Source organism: Oncorhynchus keta, chromosome 35 (genome assembly GCF_023373465.1).
Source record: "Oncorhynchus keta strain PuntledgeMale-10-30-2019 chromosome 35, Oket_V2, whole genome shotgun sequence".
Classification (NCBI taxonomy): Eukaryota; Metazoa; Chordata; class Actinopteri; order Salmoniformes; family Salmonidae; genus Oncorhynchus; species Oncorhynchus keta.
In genome coordinates, this window is record NC_068455.1 from 4,504,509 (window position 1) to 4,524,993 (window position 20,485).

The 20,485-nt window shown below is 46.0% G+C and overlaps 1 protein-coding gene across 1 annotated transcript in view; it reads right to left on the reverse strand.

Annotated features, from left to right (window-relative positions):
• LOC118368003 (BRD4-interacting chromatin-remodeling complex-associated protein-like) overlaps window positions 1–20,485 on the reverse strand; it is a 31,028-nt gene that overhangs the window by 2,458 nt on the left and 8,085 nt on the right. Inside the window, exons 3-6 of the mRNA XM_052495840.1 lie at window positions 14,919–15,043; window positions 14,739–14,781; window positions 8,617–8,685; window positions 5,263–6,827 (exon numbers count right to left, since the gene is read on the reverse strand). Of these exons, the coding sequence (XP_052351800.1) occupies window positions 5,263–6,827; window positions 8,617–8,685; window positions 14,739–14,781; window positions 14,919–15,043 (1,802 nt within the window). The remainder of the gene's footprint in view (window positions 1–5,262; window positions 6,828–8,616; window positions 8,686–14,738; window positions 14,782–14,918; window positions 15,044–20,485) is intronic.

Sequence of the window (20,485 nt, forward strand, 5' to 3'; positions counted from 1 at the left end):
TAGTAGTAGTGTAGTTAAAGGGTGTAGTAGTAGTGTAGTTAAAGGGTGTAGTAGTAGTGTTGTTAAAGGGTGTAGTATTGTAGTTAAAGGGTGTAGTATTGTAGTTAAAGGGTGTAGTAGTAGTGTAGTTAAAGGGTGTAGTAGTAGTGTTGTTAAAGGGTGTAGTAGTAGTGTTGTTAAAGGGTGTAGTAATAGTGTAGTAGTAGTGTTGTTAAAAGGTGTAGTAGTAGTGTGGTTAAAGGGTGTAGTAGTAGTGTTGTTAAATGGTGTAGTAGTAGTGTTGTTAAAAGGTGTAGTAGTAGTGGTGGTGTTAAAGGGTGTAGTAGTAGTGTTGTTAAAGGGTGTAGTAGTAGTGTTGTTAAAAGGTGTAGTAGTAGGGTGGTTAAAAGGTGTAGTAGTAGGGTGGTTAAAGGGTGTAGTAGTAGTGTTGTTAAAAGGTGTAGTAGTAGTGGTGGTGTTAAAGGGTGTAGTAGTAGTGTAGTTAAAGGGTGTAGTAGTAGTGTAGTTAAAGGGTGTAGTAGTAGTGTAGTTAAAGGGTGTAGTAGTAGTGTTGTTAAAGGGTGTAGTATTGTAGTTAAAGGGTGTAGTATTGTAGTTAAAGGGTGTAGTAGTAGTGTAGTTAAAGGGTGTAGTAGTAGTGTTGTTAAAGGGTGTAGTAGTAGTGTTGTTAAAGGGTGTAGTAATAGTGTAGTAGTAGTGTTGTTAAAAGGTGTAGTAGTAGTGTGGTTAAAGGGTGTAGTAGTAGTGTTGTTAAATGGTGTAGTAGTAGTGTTGTTAAAAGGTGTAGTAGTAGTGGTGGTGTTAAAAGGTGTAGTAGTAGTGTTGTTAAAGGGTGTAGTAGTAGTGGTGGTGTTAAAGGGTGTAGTATTGTAGTTAAAGGGTGTAGTAGTCGTGTAGTTAAAGGGTGTAGTATTATAGTTAAAAGGTGTAGTAGTAGTGGTGGTGTTAAAGGGTGTAGTAGTAGTGGTGGTGTTAAAGGGTGTAGTAGTAGTGTTGTTAAAGGGTGTAGTAGTAGTGTTGTTAAAGGGTGTAGTAGTAGTGTTGTTAAAGGGTGTAGTAGTAGTGTTGTTAAAGGGTGTAGTAGTCGTGTAGTTAAAGGGTGTAGTATTATAGTTAAAGGGTGTAGTATTATAGTTAAAGCGTGTAGTAGTAGTGGTGGTGTTAAAGGGTGTAGTAGTAGTGTTGTTAAAGGGTGTAGTAGTAGTGGTGGTGTTAAAGGGTGTAGTATTGTAGTTAAAGGGTGTAGTAGTAGTGGTGGTGTTAAAGGGTGTAGTAGTAGTGTAGTTAAAGGGTGTAGTAGTAGTGTAGTTAAAGGGTGTAGTAGTAGTGTTGTTAAAGGGTGTAGTATTGTAGTTAAAGGGTGTAGTAGTAGTGTAGTTAAAGGGTGTAGTAGTAGTGTAGTTAAAGGGTGTAGTAGTAGTGTTGTTAAAAGGTGTAGTAGTAGTGTGGTTAAAGGGTGTAGTAGTAGTGTTGTTAAATGGTGTAGTAGTAGTGTTGTTAAAGGGTGTAGTAGTAGTGGTGGTGTTAAAGGGTGTAGTAGTAGTGTAGTTAAAGGGTGTAGTAGTAGTGTAGTTAAAGGGTGTAGTAGTAGTGTTGTTAAAGGGTGTAGTATTGTAGTTAAAGGGTGTAGTATTGTAGTTAAAGGGTGTAGTAGTAGTGTAGTTAAAGGGTGTAGTAGTAGTGTTGTTAAAGGGTGTAGTAGTAGTGTTGTTAAAGGGTGTAGTAATAGTGTAGTAGTAGTGTTGTTAAAAGGTGTAGTAGTAGTGTGGTTAAAGGGTGTAGTAGTAGTGTTGTTAAATGGTGTAGTAGTAGTGTTGTTAAAAGGTGTAGTAGTAGTGGTGGTGTTAAAGGGTGTAGTAGTAGTGTTGTTAAAGGGTGTAGTAGTAGTGGTGGTGTTAAAGGGTGTAGTATTGTAGTTAAAGGGTGTAGTAGTAGTGTAGTTAAAGGGTGTAGTAGTAGTGTTGTTAAAAGGTGTAGTAGTAGTGTGGTTAAAGGGTGTAGTAGTAGTGTTGTTAAAGGGTGTAGTAGTAGTGTTGTTAAAAGGTGTAGTAGTAGGGTGGTTAAAAGGTGTAGTAGTAGGGTGGTTAAAGGGTGTAGTAGTAGTGTTGTTAAAAGGTGTAGTAGTAGTGGTGGTGTTAAAGGGTGTAGTAGTAGTGTTGTTAAAGGGTGTAGTAGTAGTGGTGGTGTTAAAGGGTGTAGTATTGTAGTTAAAGGGTGTAGTAGTATAGTTAAAAGGTGTAGTAGTAGTGGTGGTGTTAAAGGGTGTAGTAGTAGTGTTGTTAAAGGGTGTAGTAGTAGTGTTGTTAAAGGGTGTAGTAGTAGTGTTGTTAAAGGGTGTAGTAGTCGTATAGTTAAAGGGTGTAGTAGTGGTGTAGTTAAAGGGTGTAGTATTATAGTTAAAGGTTGTAGTATTATAGTTAAAGTGTGTAGTAGTAGTGTTGTTAAAGGGTGTAGTAGTAGTGTTGTTAAAGGGTGTAGTAGTGGTGTTGTTAAAGGGTGTAGTAGTAGTGTGGTTAAAGGGTGTAGTAGTAGTGTTGTTAAAGGGTGTAGTAGTAGTGTGGTTAAAGGGTGTAGAAGTAGTGTTGTTAAAGAGTGTAGTAACAGTGTGGTTAAAGGGTGTAGTAGTAGTGTGGTTAAAGGGAGTAGTAGTAGTAGTGTAGTTAAAGGGTGTAGTAGTAGTGTAGTTAAAGGGTGTAGTATTGTAGTTAAAGGGTGTAGTAGTAGTGTAGTTAAAGGGTGTAGTAGTAGTGTAGTTAAAGGGTGTAGTAGTAGAGTTGTTAGGGTGTATTGGCCTTGTCAGGAGTACGATCCCCATAGTATTGGCCCTGTCAGGAGTACGATCCCCATAGTATTGGCCTTGTCAGGAGTACGATCCCCATAGTATTGGCCTTGTCAGGAGTACGATCCCCATAGTATTGGCCTTGTCAGGAGTACGATCCCCATAGTATTGGCCTTGTCAGGAGTACGATCCCCATAGTATTGGTCTTGTCAGGAGTACGATCCCCATAGTATTGGCCTTGTCAGGAGTACGATCCCCATAGTATTGGCCTTGTCAGGAGTACGATCCCCATAGTATTGGCCTTGTCAGGAGTACGATCCCCATAGTATTGGCCTTGTCAGGAGTACGATCCCCATAGTATTGGTCTTGTCAGGAGTACGATCCCCATAGTATTGGTCTTGTCAGGAGTACGATCCCCATAGTATTGGTCTTGTCAGGAGTACGATCCCCATAGTATTGGTCTTGTCAGGAGTACGATCCCCATAGTATTGGTCTTGTCAGGAGTACGATCCCCATAGTATTGGTCTTGTCAGGAGTACGATCCCCATAGTATTGGTCTTGTCAGGAGTACGATCCCCATAGTATTGCCCTTGTCAGGAGTACGATCCCCATAGTATTGCCCTTGTCAGGAGTACGATCCCCATAGTATCTGTCTTGTCAGGAGTACGATCCCCATAGTATCGGCCTTGTCAGGAGTACGATCCCCATAGTATCGGCCTTGTCAGGAGTACGATCCCCATAGTATCGGCCTTGTCAGGAGTACGATCCCCATAGTATCGGTCTTGTCAGGAGTACGATCCCCATAGTATCGGCCTTGTCAGGAGTACGATCCCCATAGTATCGGCCTTGTCAGGAGTACGATCCCCATAGTATCGGCCTTGTCAAGAGTACGATCCCCATAGTATCGGTCTTGTCAGGAGTACGATCCCCATAGTATCGGCCTTGTCAGGAGTACGATCCCCATAGTATTGGCCTTGTCAGGAGTACGATCCCCATAGTATTGGTCTTGTCAGGAGTACGATCCCCATAGTATTGGCCTTGTCAGGCGTACGATCCCCATAGTATTGGCCTTGTCAGGAGTACGATCCCCATAGTATTGGTCTTGTCAGGAGTACGATCCCCATAGTATCGGTCTTGTCAGGAGTACGATCCCCATAGTATCAGTCTTGTCAGGAGTACGATCCCCATAGTATTGCCCTTGTCAGGAGTACGATCCCCATAGTATTGGCCTTGTCAGGAGTACGATCCCCATAGTATCGGTCTTGTCAGGAGTACGATCCCCATAGTATTGGTCTTGTCAGGAGTACGATCCCCATAGTATTGGTCTTGTCAGGAGTACGATCCCCATAGTATTGGTCTTGTCAGGAGTACGATCCCCATAGTATTGGTCTTGTCAGGAGTACGATCCCCATAGTATTGCCCTTGTCAGGAGTACGATCCCCATAGTATTGCCCTTGTCAGGAGTACGATCCCCATAGTATCTGTCTTGTCAGAGTACGATCCCCATAGTATCGGTCTTGTCAGGAGTACGATCCCCATAGTATTGCCCTTGTCAGGAGTACGATCCCCATAGTATCAGTCTTGTCAGGAGTACGATCCCCATAGTATTGCCCTTGTCAGGAGTACGATCCCCATAGTATTGCCCTTGTCAGGAGTACGATCCCCATAGTATCGGTCTTGTCAGGAGTACGATCCCCATAGTATCAGTCTTGTCAGGAGTACGATCCCCATAGTATTGGCCTTGTCAGGAGTACGATCCCCATAGTATTGCCCTTGTCAGGAGTACGATCCCCATAGTATTGCCCTTGTCAGGAGTACGATCCCCATAGTATCGGTCTTGTCAGGAGTACGATCCCCATAGTATTGGCCTTGTCAGGAGTACGATCCCCATAGTATTGGTCTTGTCAGGAGTACGATCCCCATAGTATTGGTCTTGTCAGGAGTACGATCCCCATAGTATTGGTCTTGTCAGGAGTACGATCCCCATAGTATTGGCCTTGTCAGGAGTACGATCCCCATAGTATTGGTCTTGTCAGGAGTACGATCCCCATAGTATGCTGTACCGAAAGACGAAGGAAACTTGAAGTTTTTCCATTGAAGACATAAACATTGTCTTTGCCATGATGTTTTTACCGTATTACTTAAGGGCCTTGTTGTAAACATAGTGGACGATTTTAAATATATGTTTAAAAAAAAAAATTTTTTTAACAGAGACAAGGTTCTAATATTGCTGTCCATCAATGATTCCCAACCAGAATTACTGTGCTTTGAGCAATTTTGACAAAAACAATGGATATATATGTTGCCCTAAGAGTTGTGCATCGATGGTAGAATCTTATTCAGAATTATTCACAGGTGTAATGAGGTTCTTCCACCAAGTATGAACAAACCCCTTGACTACTGTGCAAAGGGTGCGTAGACATTCACTAGGCCCTGCATGGAATAGGGAGCCAATTGGGACTCAGGCTCTATATCACACTCACTGCATCAGGGTGATGTGGCTCCCTAGAGCAGGGCTGTGGAGCAGGGTGGCATGCTGGCCTGGACCCCCCTGCCCCTGGGACCCCTGGGGATTGTAGGCACCCGCCAACTGGGCTGGCATCTGGAAGACAGTAGGCGACCCTGACTGTAGCTGCAGGGAGCCAGAGAGCAGGGTTCCCTGGCGGAGGGAGAGCTGGCCTGTTGAGGTGGTGCTGAAGACTGTGTGGGGGCTGAAGTTGAGCTGTCTGTGGTGGGGCACGGCCGTCAGGATCTGGGAGCCATCTACCAGGTGGTGGCCCATGGAGGGTGTCATACCCTGGACAGACTGGACTGTTGCTCCCTGGTGGCCAGAGGTGAACAGGGGCCGCGCAGAACAGCCAGGAAGCTGGGACAGGGTGACAGGTGATTGGCCAGGGAGCTGGGACAGGGTGACAGGGGATTGGGCAGGAAGCTGGGACAGGGTGACAGGGGATTGGCCAGGAAGCTGGGACAGGGTGACAGGGGATTGGCCAGGGAGCTGGGACAGGGTGACAGGGGATTGGCCAGGGAGCTGGGACAGAGTGACAGGGGATTGGCCAGGCAGAAGGAACTGATTCTGGCCATGGAAGAGACCTTGAGGCTGGATCAGGAAGGAGCCTCCTCCCTGGTTGACCAGCTGCAGGCTCACGGGCTGGGGCTTGGTGAGGTGGGGGGCAGTGAGGTGTTGGGCAGGCTGGGGATGGGGCTTGGTGAGGTGTTGGGCAGGCTTGGGCTGGGGAGGAGGGGGGGACAGGAGGATGTTTGACGAGGGCGTGCCAGGGAGGAAAGTGAGACCTGGAGAGGGTTTCTGACCAGGCCCACCAGGGCCAGGAGGCTTAGGGCTGATCTGAACGAGTCGGGGTTGGATGCTGATAGGCAGCTTGGGCTGGATGGGCAGGGGTCCTCTCTGGAGAAAGATCCCGGGGGCTGCAGCTGATCTGAGGATTGGGGCCAGTAGGGGGCGCCCTGTCAGGCTAGGAACTGCCTTCTGGATGAGGGAAAAGGAGGTGTTGGAGGCCTGCGCAGGGGTCAGGGAGAAGGAAGTCTCTGGCGGGGGTGCAGGGAAGATGTTCCCAGGGAGGAGGCCCATCAGCTGGGGAGCAGCAGGCTTCAGGGAGGGGCAGCCTGGTCCCACGGCCAGCAGGGATGGTTGGGGAGGCTCCACCGCAGCCTGGGTGTCCCTGTGTTGCGGGGTGGGGGGGTGGGGGTGAGGGAAGGCTATGGTTTTGGAGAGGAACGGCACTGCAGCAGGAGGGAGGAGGAGTGGGGGGCCAGGTGTGTAGAGAGACAGGGTGTGGCCCTCCCCAGGCCCTGTTTGGACGAGCCCCGCCTCCTGAGCCATAGTGTGCTCTGTGATGTCAGCCTCCTGAAGACTCTGCTGGAGAATGTCACAGGGCGGTACTTCCTCTTCCTCCTGCACTTCCTCTCCCTCCCCTCTTCTCTCCCCCCCTCCCTCGGGGGACCCCCCCAGTAGAGCCTCTTCCAGGAAGGACAGGTCAACGCATTCTGCAGGGGGGGTAATGTCATCTGCCAACAGAGACATTGGGCTCTGAGGGAGGGAGATAAAAGAGTAGGAGTCAATCAGAGTGATCCTAGAGTAGGAGAACATCAGAATGATCCTAGAGTAGGAGAACATCAGAATGTTCCTAGAGTATGAGAACATCAGAATGTTCCTAGAGTATGAGAACATCAGAATGTTCCTAGAGTATGAGAACATCAGAATGTTCCTAGAGTAGGAGAACATCAGAATGTTCCTAGAGTAGGAGAACATCAGAATGTTCCTAGAGTAGGAGAACGTCAGAATGTTCCTAGAGTAGGAGAACGTCAGAATGTTCCTAGAGTAGGAGAACGTCAGAATGTTCCTAGAGTAGGAGAACGTCAGAATGTTCCTAGAGTAGGAGAACGTCAGAATGTTCCTAGAGTAGGAGAACGTCAGAATGTTCCTAGAGTAGGAGAACGTCAGAATGTTCCTAGAGTAGGAGAACGTCAGAATGTTCCTAGAGTAGGAGAACGTCAGAATGTTCCTAGAGTAGGAGAACGTCAGAATGTTCCTAGAGTAGGAGAACGTCAGAATGTTCCTAGAGTAGGAGAACGTCAATGTTCCTAGAGTAGGAGAACGTCAGAATGTTCCTAGAGTAGGAGAACGTCAGAATGTTCCTAGAGTAGGATAACATCAGAATGTTCCTAGAGTAGGAGAACATCAGAATGTTCCTAGAGTAGGAGAACACCAGAATGTTCCTAGAGTAGGAGAACATCAGAACGTTCCTAGAGTTACAGTGTGAGGGATAAATAATGAGCAACGGCTAGTCCTTGATTTGAACCCTTAGAAAAAAGGGTTTTGGTTCCAGGTAGAACCCTTTCGGGCTCCATGTAGAACCCTCTGTGGAAAGGGTTCCACCTGGAACATTTACAGTTAACATTTTAGTAATTGATTTAATTCAGCAGACAGATTTTTCACCTACGGCTTGAGGATTTAAACCTGTTACCTTTCGTTTACTGGCCAATGCTCTTAAACACTAGGCAACTTGCCGCCCGAAAGGGTTCTTGCTGGAACCAAAAATGATTCTTCAAAAGGTTCTCCTGTAGGTTCTCCTATGGGTTCTCCTGTAGGTTCTCCTATGGGTTCTCCTATAGGTTCTCCTATGGGTTCTCCTATGGGTTCTCCTATTGGTTCTCCTATAGGTTCTCCTATGGGTTATCCTATGGGGACAGCCAAAGGACCCTTTTATGTTCTTGATAGCATATTTTGTTTTGTAGGTGTGGGTTTGTCTGTGCATACAGAGGCTGACTCAGCAGGATGTCAGTGAAGAGCGAGGGAGAGAGGAAGGAAGGGATGGAGGGAGAGAGGGAGGCAGACTCACCAGGGGGTCAGTGAGGAAGGAGGGAGGGAGGGAGGGAGGGAGGCAGACTCACCAGGGGGTCAGTGAGGAGGGAGGGAGGGAGGGATGGAGGGAGGGAGAGAGGGAGGGAGGCAGACTCACCAGGGGGTCAGTGAGGAAGGGGAGGGAGGGATGGGGGAGAGAGGCAGGCAGACTCACCAGGGGGTCAGTGGGGAAGGAGGGAGGGAGGGATGGAGGGAGAGAGGGAGGCAGACTCACCAGGGGGTCAGTGAGGAAGGAAGGAAGGAGGGAGGGAGGGGTGGGGGAGAGAGGGAGGCAGACTCACCAGGGGGGCAGTGAGGAAGGAGGGAGGGATGGGGGAGAGAGGGATGTGAAAAGGGAGGGAGAGCGCGGTGGAGACTCACCGCAGGCTCAGTGAAGAGGGAGAGAGAGAGAGACTAACTGGTGTCTGTGAAGAGGGAGAGATAGAAAGATGGAGAGAGAGGGGAGGACACTCACCGGGGTGTCAGTGAAGAGGGAGGAGGGCTCTCCAGAAGAACAGGTAATGAGCAGGTCATCATTCTGCAGCTGGTGAAACAGAGAGACAATACCATGATCACACTGAGAGACAATACCATGATCACACTGAGAGACAATACCATGATCACACTGAGAGACAATACCATGATCACACAGAGACAATACCATGATCACACTGAGAGACAATACCATGATCACACTGAGAGACAATACCATGATCACACTGGGAGACAATACCATGATCACACTGGGAGACAACACCATGATCACACTGAGATACAATACCATGATCACACTGAGGCAATACCATGATCACACTGAGAGACAATACCATGATCACACTGAGAGACAATACCATGATCACACTGAGAGACAATACCATGATCACACGGAGAGACAATACCATGATCACACTGAGAGACAATACCATGATCACACTGAGAGACAATACCATGATCACACTGAGAGACAATACCATGATCACACTGAGAGACAATACCATGATCACACGGAGAGACAATACCATGATCACACTGAGAGACAATACCATGATCACACTGAGAGACAATACCATGATCACACTGAGAGACAATACCATGATCACACGGAGAGACAATACCATGATCACACGGAGAGACAATACCATGATCACACGGAGAGACAATACCATGATCACACGGAGAGACAATACCATGATCACACTGAGAGACAATACCATGATCACACTGAGAGACAATACCATGATCACACAGAGAGACAATACCATGATCACACAGAGAGACAATACCATGATCACACTGAGAGACAATACCATGATCACACGGAGAGACAATACCATGATCACACTGAGAGACAATACCATGATCACACTGAGAGACAATACCATGATCACACTGAGAGACAATACCATGATCACACGGAGAGACAATACCATGATCACACTGAGAGACAATACCATGATCACACTGAGAGACAATACCATGATCACACGGAGAGACAATACCATGATCACACTGAGAGACAATACCATGATCACACTGAGAGACAATACCATGATCACACTGAGAGACAATACCATGATCACACAGAGACAATACCATGATCACACTGAGAGACGTTCACAATATAATATATCATATCAATATCATGTTCACAAGGTTTACAATACTATTATATTGATAACAGACATTTATGACCATAGTGATGACAGACAGTTATGACCGTAGAGATGACAGACAGTTAGACAGTTATGACCGTAGAGATGACAGACAGTTAGACAGTTATGACCGTAGAGATGACAGACAGTTAGACAGTTATGACCGTAGAGATGACAGACAGTTAGACAGTTATGGCCATAGTGATGACAGACAGTAATGACCAAAGAGATGAAAGACAGTTAGACAGTTAAACAGTTATGACAGACAGTTGTGAACATAAAGATGACAGACAGTTATGACCGTAGAGATGACAGACAGTTAGACAGTTATGACCATAGTGATGACAGACAGTTATGACCATAGAGATGACAGACAGACAGTTATGACCATAGTGATGACAGACCGTTATGACCATAGTGATGACAGACAGACAGTTATGACCATAGTGATGACAGACAGTAATGACCAAAGAGATGAAAGACAGTTATGACCATAGAGATGACAGACGGTTATGACCATAGTGATGACAGACAGTTAGACAGTTATGACCATAGTGATGACAGACAGTTAGACAGTTATGACCATAGAGATGACAGATGGTTATGACCAGAGAGATGACAGACAGTTATGACCATAAAGATGACAGACAGCTAGACAGTTATGACCATAGAGATGACAGACTGTTATGACCAGAGAGATGACAGACAGTTATGACCATAGAGATGACAGACAGTTAGACAGTTATGACCATAGTGATGACAGACAGACAGTTATGACCATAGAGATGACAGACAGTTAGACAGTTAGAACCAGAGAGATGACAGACAGTTATGGCCATAGTGATGACAGACAGTAATGACCAAAGAGATGAAAGACAGTTAGACAGTTAAACAGTTATGACAGACAGTTGTGAACATAAAGATGACAGACAGTTATGACCGTAGAGATGACAGACAGTTAGACAGTTATGACCATAGTGATGACAGACAGTTATGACCATAGAGATGACAGACAGACAGTTATGACCATAGTGATGACAGACCGTTATGACCATAGTGATGACAGACAGACAGTTATGACCATAGTGATGACAGACAGTAATGACCATAGAGATGAAAGACAGTTATGACCATAGAGATGAAAGACAGTTATGACCATAGAGATGACAGACGGTTATGACCATAGTGATGACAGACAGTTAGACAGTTATGACCATAGTGATGACAGACAGACAGTAATGATCAAAGAGATGAAAGACAGTTATGACCATAAAGATGACAGACAGCTAGACAGTTATGACCATAGAGATGACAGACTGTTATGACCAGAGAGATGACAGACAGTTATGACCATAGAGATGACAGACAGTTAGACAGTTATGACCATAGTGATGACAGACAGACAGTTATGACCATAGAGATGACAGACAGTTAGACAGTTAGAACCAGAGAGATGACAGACAGTTAGGACCATAGTGATGACAGACAGTTAGACAGTTATGACCATAGTGGTGACAGACAGTTATGACCATAAAGATGACAGACAGACAGACAGACAGTTATGGCCATAGTGATGACAGACAGTAATGACCAAAGAGATGAAAGACAGTTATGACCATAGAGATGACAGACAGCTAGACAGTTATGACCGTAGAGATAACAGTTAGACAGATATGACCATAGTGATGACAGACAGACAGTTATGGCTAAAGAGATGACAGACAGTTATGACCATAGTGATGACAGACAGCTATGACCATAGTGATGACAGACAACTATGACCATAGTGATGACAGAATGCTTTGACCAAAGAGATAACAGTTAGACAGTTATGACCATAGTGATGACAGACAGTTATGACCATAGTGATGACAGACAGTTAGACAGTTATGACCATAGTGGTGACAGACAGTTATGACCATAAAGATGACAGACAGTTATGACCAGAGAGATGACAGACAATTAGGACCATAGTGATGACAGACAGTTAGACAGTTATGACCATAGTGATGACAGACAGTTATGACCGTAGAGATAACAGTTAGACAGTAATGACCATAGTGATGACAGACAGCTATGACCATAGTGATGACAGACTGCTTTGACCGAAGAGATAACAGTTAGACAGTTATGACCATAGTGGTGACAGACAGTTATGACCATAAAGATGACAGACAGTTATGACCAGAGAGATGACAGACAATTAGGACCATAGTGATGACAGACAGTTAGACAGTTATGACCATAGTGATGACAGACAGTTATGACCGTAGTGATGACAGACTGCTTTGACCGAAGAGATAACAGTTAGACAGTTATGACCATAGTGATGACAGACAGTTATGACCATAGTGATGACAGACAATAATGACCAAAGAGATGAAAGACAGTTATGACCATAGAGATGACAGACAGTTAGACAGTTATGACCATAGTGATGACAGACAGCTATGACCATAGTGATGACAGACAGCTATGACCATAGTGATGACAGACTGCTTTGACCAGAGATAACAGTTAGACAGTTATGACCATAGTGATGACAGACAGTTATGACCATAGTGATGTTAGACAGTTATGACCATAGTGGTGACAGACAGTTATGACCATAAAGATGACAGACAGACAGACAGTTATGGCCATAGTGATGACAGACAGTAATGACCATAGTGATGACAGACAGTTATGACCAGAGAGATGACAGACAATTAGGACCATAGTGATGACAGACAGTTAGACAGTTATGACCATAGTGATGACAGACAGTGAGACAGTTATGACCATAGTGATGACAGACAGCTATGACCATAGTGATGAGACTGCTTTGACCGAAGAGATAACAGTTAGACAGTTATGACCATAGTGATGACAGACAGTTATGACCATAAAGATGACAGACAGTAATGACCAAAGAGATGAAAGACAGTTATGACCATAGAGATGAGACAGTTAGACAGTTATGACCATAGTGATGACAGACAGTAATGACCAGAGTGATGACAGACAGTAATGACCAGAGTGATGACAGACAGTTAGACAGTTATGACCATAGTGATGACAGACAGTTATGGCCATAGAGATGACAGACAGTTATGACCATAAAGATGACGGACAGTTAGACAGTTATGACCATAGTGATGGCAGACAGTTATGACCATAAAGATGAAAGACAGCTAGACAGTTATGACCATAGAGATGACAGACAGTTATGACCAGAGAGATGACAGAGAGTTAGGACCATAAAGATGACAGACAGCAAGACAGTTATGACCATAGAGATGACAGACAGTTATGACCATAAAGATGACAGACAGTTATGACCATAGAGATGACAGACAGTTATGACCATAGAGATGACAGACAGTTATGACCATAGTGATGACAGACAGTTATGACCATAAAGATGACAGACAGCAAGACAGTTATGACCATAGAGATGACAGACAGTTATGACCATAAAGATGACAGACAGTTATGACCAAAGAGATGACAGGCAGTTATGACCATAGAGATGACAGGCAGTTATGACCATAGAGATGACAGGCAGTTATGACCATAAAGATGACAGACAGTTATGACCATAAAGATGACAGACAGCTAGACAGTTATGACCATAGAGATGACAGACAGTTATGATCATAGTGATGACAGACAGTTAGACAGTTATGACCATTGAGATGACAGACAGTTATGACCATTGAGATGACAGACAGTTATGACCATAAAGATGACAGTCAGTTATGACCAGAAAGATGACAGACAGTTATGACCATAGAGATGACAGACGTTATGACCATAGAGATGACAGACAGTTATGACCATAAAGATGACAGACAGTTCTGACCATAGAGATGACAGACAGTTCTGACCATAGAGATCCTACTGAGCTAGTATTCCGATTGCTATTTTCTCTGGTTCTCTGTGACAACAACAGACAGTTATGACCATAGTGATGACAGACAGTTAGACAGTTATGACCATTGAGATGACAGACAGTTATGACCATAAAGATGACAGACAGTTATGACCATAAAGATGACAGACAGTTATGACCATAAAGATGACAGACAGTTATGACCATAGAGATGACAGGCAGTTATGACCATAGAGATGACAGGCAGTTATGAACATAGAGATGACAGACAGTTATGACCATAAAGATGACAGACAGTTAGACAGTTATGACCATAGAGATGACAGACAGCTAGACAGTTATGACCATAGAGATGACAGACAGTTATGACCATAGTGATGACAGACAGTTAGACAGTTATGACCATTGAGATGACAGACAGTTATGACCATAAAGATGACAGTCAGTTATGACCAGAAAGATGACAGTCAGTTATGACCAGAAAGATGACAGACAGTTATGACCATAGAGATGACAGACGTTATGACCATAGAGATGACAGACAGTTCTGACCATAAAGATGAGACAGTTCTGACCATAGAGATGACAGACAGTTATGATCATAGTGATGACAGACAGTTAGACAGTTATGACCATAGTGATGACAGACGTTATGACCATAGAGATGACAGACAGTTATGACCATAGAGATGACAGACAGTTATGACCATAGAGATGACAGACAGTTATGACCATAAAGATGACAGACATTATGACCATAGAGATGACAGACATTATGACCATAGAGATGACAGACATTATGACCATAGAGATGACAGACAGTTATGACCATAGAGATGACAGACAGTTATGACCATAGAGATGACAGACCGTTCTGACCATAGAGATCCTACTGAGCTAGTATTCCGATTTCTATTTTCTCTGGTTCTCTGTGACAACAACAGTTGTCTTTTCATCGTTTGTGTAACCATAAACAACACCTACAGCTATTTATAAATCAATAATACATTTGGCATTGTCTCTCTGAGATACATGTTCTGATTAACGCTGGATAATAAGATAAATCATTACCTCGTTTGTTCCATGAAGGAAGTTATTTAAGGCTTGGGGATCACTGAAGGAGAAATAGAACAGGGTGAAATATAGCTCTTAGAACAGGACTGGCTCATTTAAACATGTTATCTCAGACCAATATCATATTTCATTTCAATATTGCTTTTTTTGCAGAAAGATCTCGTCAGCAACGCTCACCACAAAACATCAAGCAGACAGGTTCCGTCTTCATTCTCCATGTCAACTGAAGGAGAGGAGGAGGACGAGGACGAGAAAGTCACATCACATAGTTCTCTCTCTCGTTCTAGATGCATCTTCAGCACCTGGTGACATTGAGATGTTTTTGAAGTAGCCATCGGAGCACACCTCATCATTCGGCAGAAAAAAATAATACTTTCGAAAGCTGAGAACTTTATTCAATATCAAGAGATAGATTTGATTGCACATTTATGGAAGGGGGGAGAAGGGCAGGCTGGGTAGTTACTACAATGGATAATGTGATAGTGACAGGCACCTGCAGGAACATCCGTGGTGGCTTTGAGAGGAAGCAGGTAAACAGGCGGAAGGGAAAAACAGCTAATATCGGCGCAGACTCGAGGTACGCAGACTCGAGGTACGCAGACTCGAGGTACGCAGACTCGAGGTACGCAGACTCGAGGTACGCAGACTCGAGGTACGCCGACTCGAGGTACGCAGACTCGAGGTACGCAGACTCGAGGTACGCAGACTCGAGGTACGCAGACTCGAGGTACGCAGACTCGAGGTACGCCGACTCGAGGTACGCCGACTCGAGGTACGCCGACTCGAGGTACGCCGACTCGAGGTACGCCGACTCGAGGTACGCCGACTCGAGGTACGCCGACTCGAGGTACGCCGACTCGAGGTACGCCGACTCGAGGTACGCCGACTCGAGGTACGCCGACTCGAGGTACGCCGACTCGAGGTACGCCGACTCGAGGTACGCCGACTCGAGGTACGCTTTCGGAGCTACCCAGGATTTTGAATAAATATGGGAAAACAGAGGATTCATGACATCACTGGGAGCTCCTGTGAAGAATGGTGGTACCGGAGGTGACGACTCTACTGAATGCTCTCCAGTTACCTGGACAAGTTGCAATTTTTGAAAATGAAAGCACATGGGGAAAATCTTTACAGACGAGAGTAAAGGTGATGACCTGGCTGACGGAGCTGCCAAGGCGGCTGCCAAGAGAACACCTCTGTCACCTAAACTGGTTAGGAGATGCACCTTGGATACATTACGTCTGCTAAATGACTTAAATGTAAATGTAAATGTAATTATAGACATGTAAAAGCTATCAAGGCACAAGGCGAGACCCAAACGCAGACACAGGAGGCAGATGGTTGGAGTCTTACAATGTTTATTAATCCAAAAGCGTAGACAAGAGAATGGTCGTGGACAGACTAAATGGTCAAAACCACTAGGCTACCTGCCGCCCCTACACTCTAACCACTAGAATGGTCGTGGACAGACTAAATGGTCAAAACCACTAGGCTACCTGCCGCCCCTACACTCTAACCACTAGAATGGTCGTGGACAGACTAAATGGTCAAAACCACTAGGCTACCTGCCGCCCCTACACTCTAACCACTAGTGTACCTGCCTCCTCTACACTCTAACCACTAGACTACCTGCCTCCTCTACACTCTAACCACTAGGCTACCTGCCGCCCCTACACTCTAACCACTAGGCTACCTGCCTCCTCTACACTCTAACCACTAGACTACCTGCCTCCTCTACACTCTAACCACTAGGCTACCTGCCTCCTCTACACTCTAACCACTAGGCTACCTGCCTCCCCTACACTCTAACCACTAGACTACCTACCACCTCTACACTCTAACCACTAGGCTACCTACCACCTCTACACTCTAACCACTAGGCTACCTGCCACCCCCTACACTCTAACCACTAGGCTACCTGCCTCCCCTACACTCTAACCACTAGGCTACCTGCCTCCCCTACACTCTAACCACTAGGCTACCTGCCTCCCCTACACTCTAACCACTAGGCTACCTGCCTCCCCTACACTCTAACCACTAGGCTACCTGCCTCCCCTACACTCTAACCACTAGGCTACCTGCCTCCCCTACACTCTAACCACTAGGCTACCTGCCTCCCCTACACTCTAACCACTAGGCTACCTGCCTCCCCTACACTCTAACCACTAGGCTACCCTGCCACCTCTACACTCTAACCACTAGGCTACCTGCCTCCTCTACACTCTAACCACTAGGCTACCTGCCTCCCCTACACTCTAACCACTAGGCTACCTGCCTCCCCTACACTCTAACCACTAGGCTACCTGCCTCCCCTACACTCTAACCACTAGGCTACCTGCCTCCTCTACACTCTAACCACTAGGCTACCTGCCGCCCCTACACTCTAACCACTAGGCTACCTGCCGCCCCTACACTCTAACCACTAGGCTACCTGCCGCCCCTACACTCTAACCACTAGGCTACCTGCCGCCCCTACACTCTAACCACTAGGCTACCTGCCGCCCCTACACTCTAACCACTAGGCTACCTGCCGCCCCTACACTCTAACCACTAGGCTACCCTGCCACCCCTACACTCTAACCACTAGGCTACCCTGCCACCCCTACACTCTAACCACTAGGCTACCTGCCGCCCCTACACTCTAACCACTAGGCTACCCTGCCACCCCTACACTCTAACCACTAGGCTACCTGCCGCCCCTACACTCTAACCACTAGGCTACCTGCCGCCCCTACACTCTAACCACTAGGCTACCTGCCTCCTCTACACTCTAACCACTAGGCTACCTGCCTCCCCTACACTCTAACCACTAGGCTACCCTGCCACCTCTACACTCTAACCACTAGGCTACCTGCCTCCTCTACACTCTAACCACTAGGCTACCTGCCTCCCCTACACTCTAACCACTAGGCTACCTGCCTCCCCTACACTCTAACCACTAGGCTACCTGCCTCCCCTACACTCTAACCACTAGGCTACCTGCCTCCTCTACACTCTAACCACTAGGCTACCTGCCGCCCCTACACTCTAACCACTAGGCTACCTGCCGCCCCTACACTCTAACCACTAGGCTACCTGCCGCCCCTACACTCTAACCACTAGGCTACCTGCCGCCCCTACACTCTAACCACTAGGCTACCTGCCGCCCCTACACTCTAACCACTAGGCTACCCTGCCACCTCTACACTCTAACCACTAGGCTACCTGCCGCCCCTACACTCTAACCACTAGAATGGTCGTGGACAGACTAAAGGGTCAAAACCAGTTCAGAGTCCAGGAGGTCAGGCAGGAGGGTACAGAGTCCAGAAACAGGCAAGGGTCAAAACCACTAGGCTACCTGCCGCCCCTACACTCTAACCACTAGAATGGTCGTGGACAGACTAAATGGTCAAAACCACTAGGCTACCTGCCGCCCCTACACTCTAACCACTAGACTACCTGCCGCCCCTACACTCTAACCACTAGAATGGTCGTGGACAGACTAAATGGTCAAAACCAGTTCAGAGTCCAGGAGGTACAGAGTGGCAGACAGGCTCGTGGTCAAGGCAGGCAGAATGGTCAGGCAGGCAGGTACAGAGTGGCAGACAGGCTCGTGGTCAAGGCAGGCAGAATGGTCAGGCAGGTACAGAGTCCAGAAACAGGCAAGGGTCAAAACCGGGAGGACTAGAAAAAGGAGAATACGAAAAATCAGGAGAACGGAAAAACCACTGGTTGACTTGGAAACATACAAGACGAACTGGTACAGAGAGACAGGAAACACAGGGATAAATACACTGGTACAGAGAGACAGGAAACACAGGGATAAATACACTGGTAGAGAGAGACAGGAAACACAGGGATAAATACACTGGCACAGAGAGACAGGAAACACAGGGATAAATACACTGGTACAGAGAGACAGGAAACACAGGGATAAATACACTGGTAGAGAGAGACAGGAAACACAGGGATAAATACACTGGTAGAGAGAGACAGGAAACACAGGGATAAATACACTGGTACAGAGACAGGAAACACAGGGATAAATACACTGGTACAGAGAGACAGGAAACACAGGGATAAATACACTGGTACAGAGAGACAGGAAACACAGGGATAAATACACTGGTACAGAGAGACAGGAAACACAGGGATAAATACACTGGTACAGAGAGACAGGAAACACAGGGATAAATACACTGGTACAGAGAGACAGGAAACACAGGGATAAATACACTGGTACAGAGAGACAGGAAACACAGGGATAAATACACTGGTACAGAGAGACAGGAAACACAGGGATAAATACACTGGTACAGAGAGACAGGAAACACAGGGATAAATACACTGGTACAGAGAGACAGGAAACACAGGGATAAATACACTGGTACAGAGAGACAGGAAACACCGGGATAAATACACTGGTACAGAGAGACAGGAAACACAGGGATAAATACACTGGTACAGAGAGACAGGAAACACAGGGATAAATACACTGGTACAGAGAGACAGGAAACACAGGGATAAATACACTGGTACAGAGAGACAGGAAACACAGGGATAAATACACTGGTACAGAGAGACAGGAAACACAGGGATAAATACATTGGTACAGAGAGACAGGAAACACCGGGATGAATACACTGGTACAGAGAGACAGGAAACACAGGGATAAATACAATGGTACAGAGAGACAGGAAACACAGGGATAAATACACTGGCACAGAGAGACAGGAAACACAGGGATGAATACACTGGTACAGAGAGACAGGAAACACAGGGATAAATACACTGGTACAGAGAGACAGGAAACACAGGGATAAAAACACTGGTACAGAGAGACAGGAAACACAGGGATAAATACACTGGCACAGAGAGACAGGAAACACAGGGATAAATACACTGGTACAGAGACAGGAAACACAGGGATAAATACACTGGTACAGAGAGACAGGAAACACAGGGATAAATACACTGGTACAGAGAGACAGGAAACACAGGGATAAATACACTGGCACAGAGAGACAGGAAACACAGGGATAAATACACTGGTACAGAGAGACAGGAAACACAGGGATAAATACACTGGTACAGAGAGACAGGAAACACAGGGATAAATACACTGGTACAGAGAGACAGGAAACACAGGGATAAATACACTGGTACAGAGAGACAGGAAACACAGGGATAAATACACTGGTACAGAGAGACAGGAAATACAGGGATAAATACACTGGTACAGAGAGACAGGAAACACAGGGATAAATACACTGGTACAGAGAGACAGGAAACACAGGGATAAATACACTGGTACAGAGAGACAGGAAACACAGGGATAAATACACTGGTACAGATAGACAGGAAACACAGGGATAAATACACTGGTACAGAGAGACAGGAAACACAGGGATAAATACACTGGTACAGAGAGACAGGAAACACAGGGATAAATACACTGGGACAGAGAGACAGGAAACACAGGGATAAATACACTGGTACAGAGAGACAGGAAACACAGGGATAAATACACTGGTACAGAGAGACAGGAAACACAGGGATAAATACACTGGGACAGAGAGACAGGACACACAGGGATAAATACACTGGGACAGAGAGACAGGAAACACAGGGATAAATACACTGGTACAGAGAGACAGGAAACACAGGGATAAATACACTGGTACAGAGAGACAGGAAACACAGGGATAAATACACTGGTACAGAGAGACAGGAAACACAGGGATAAATACACTGGTACAGAGAGA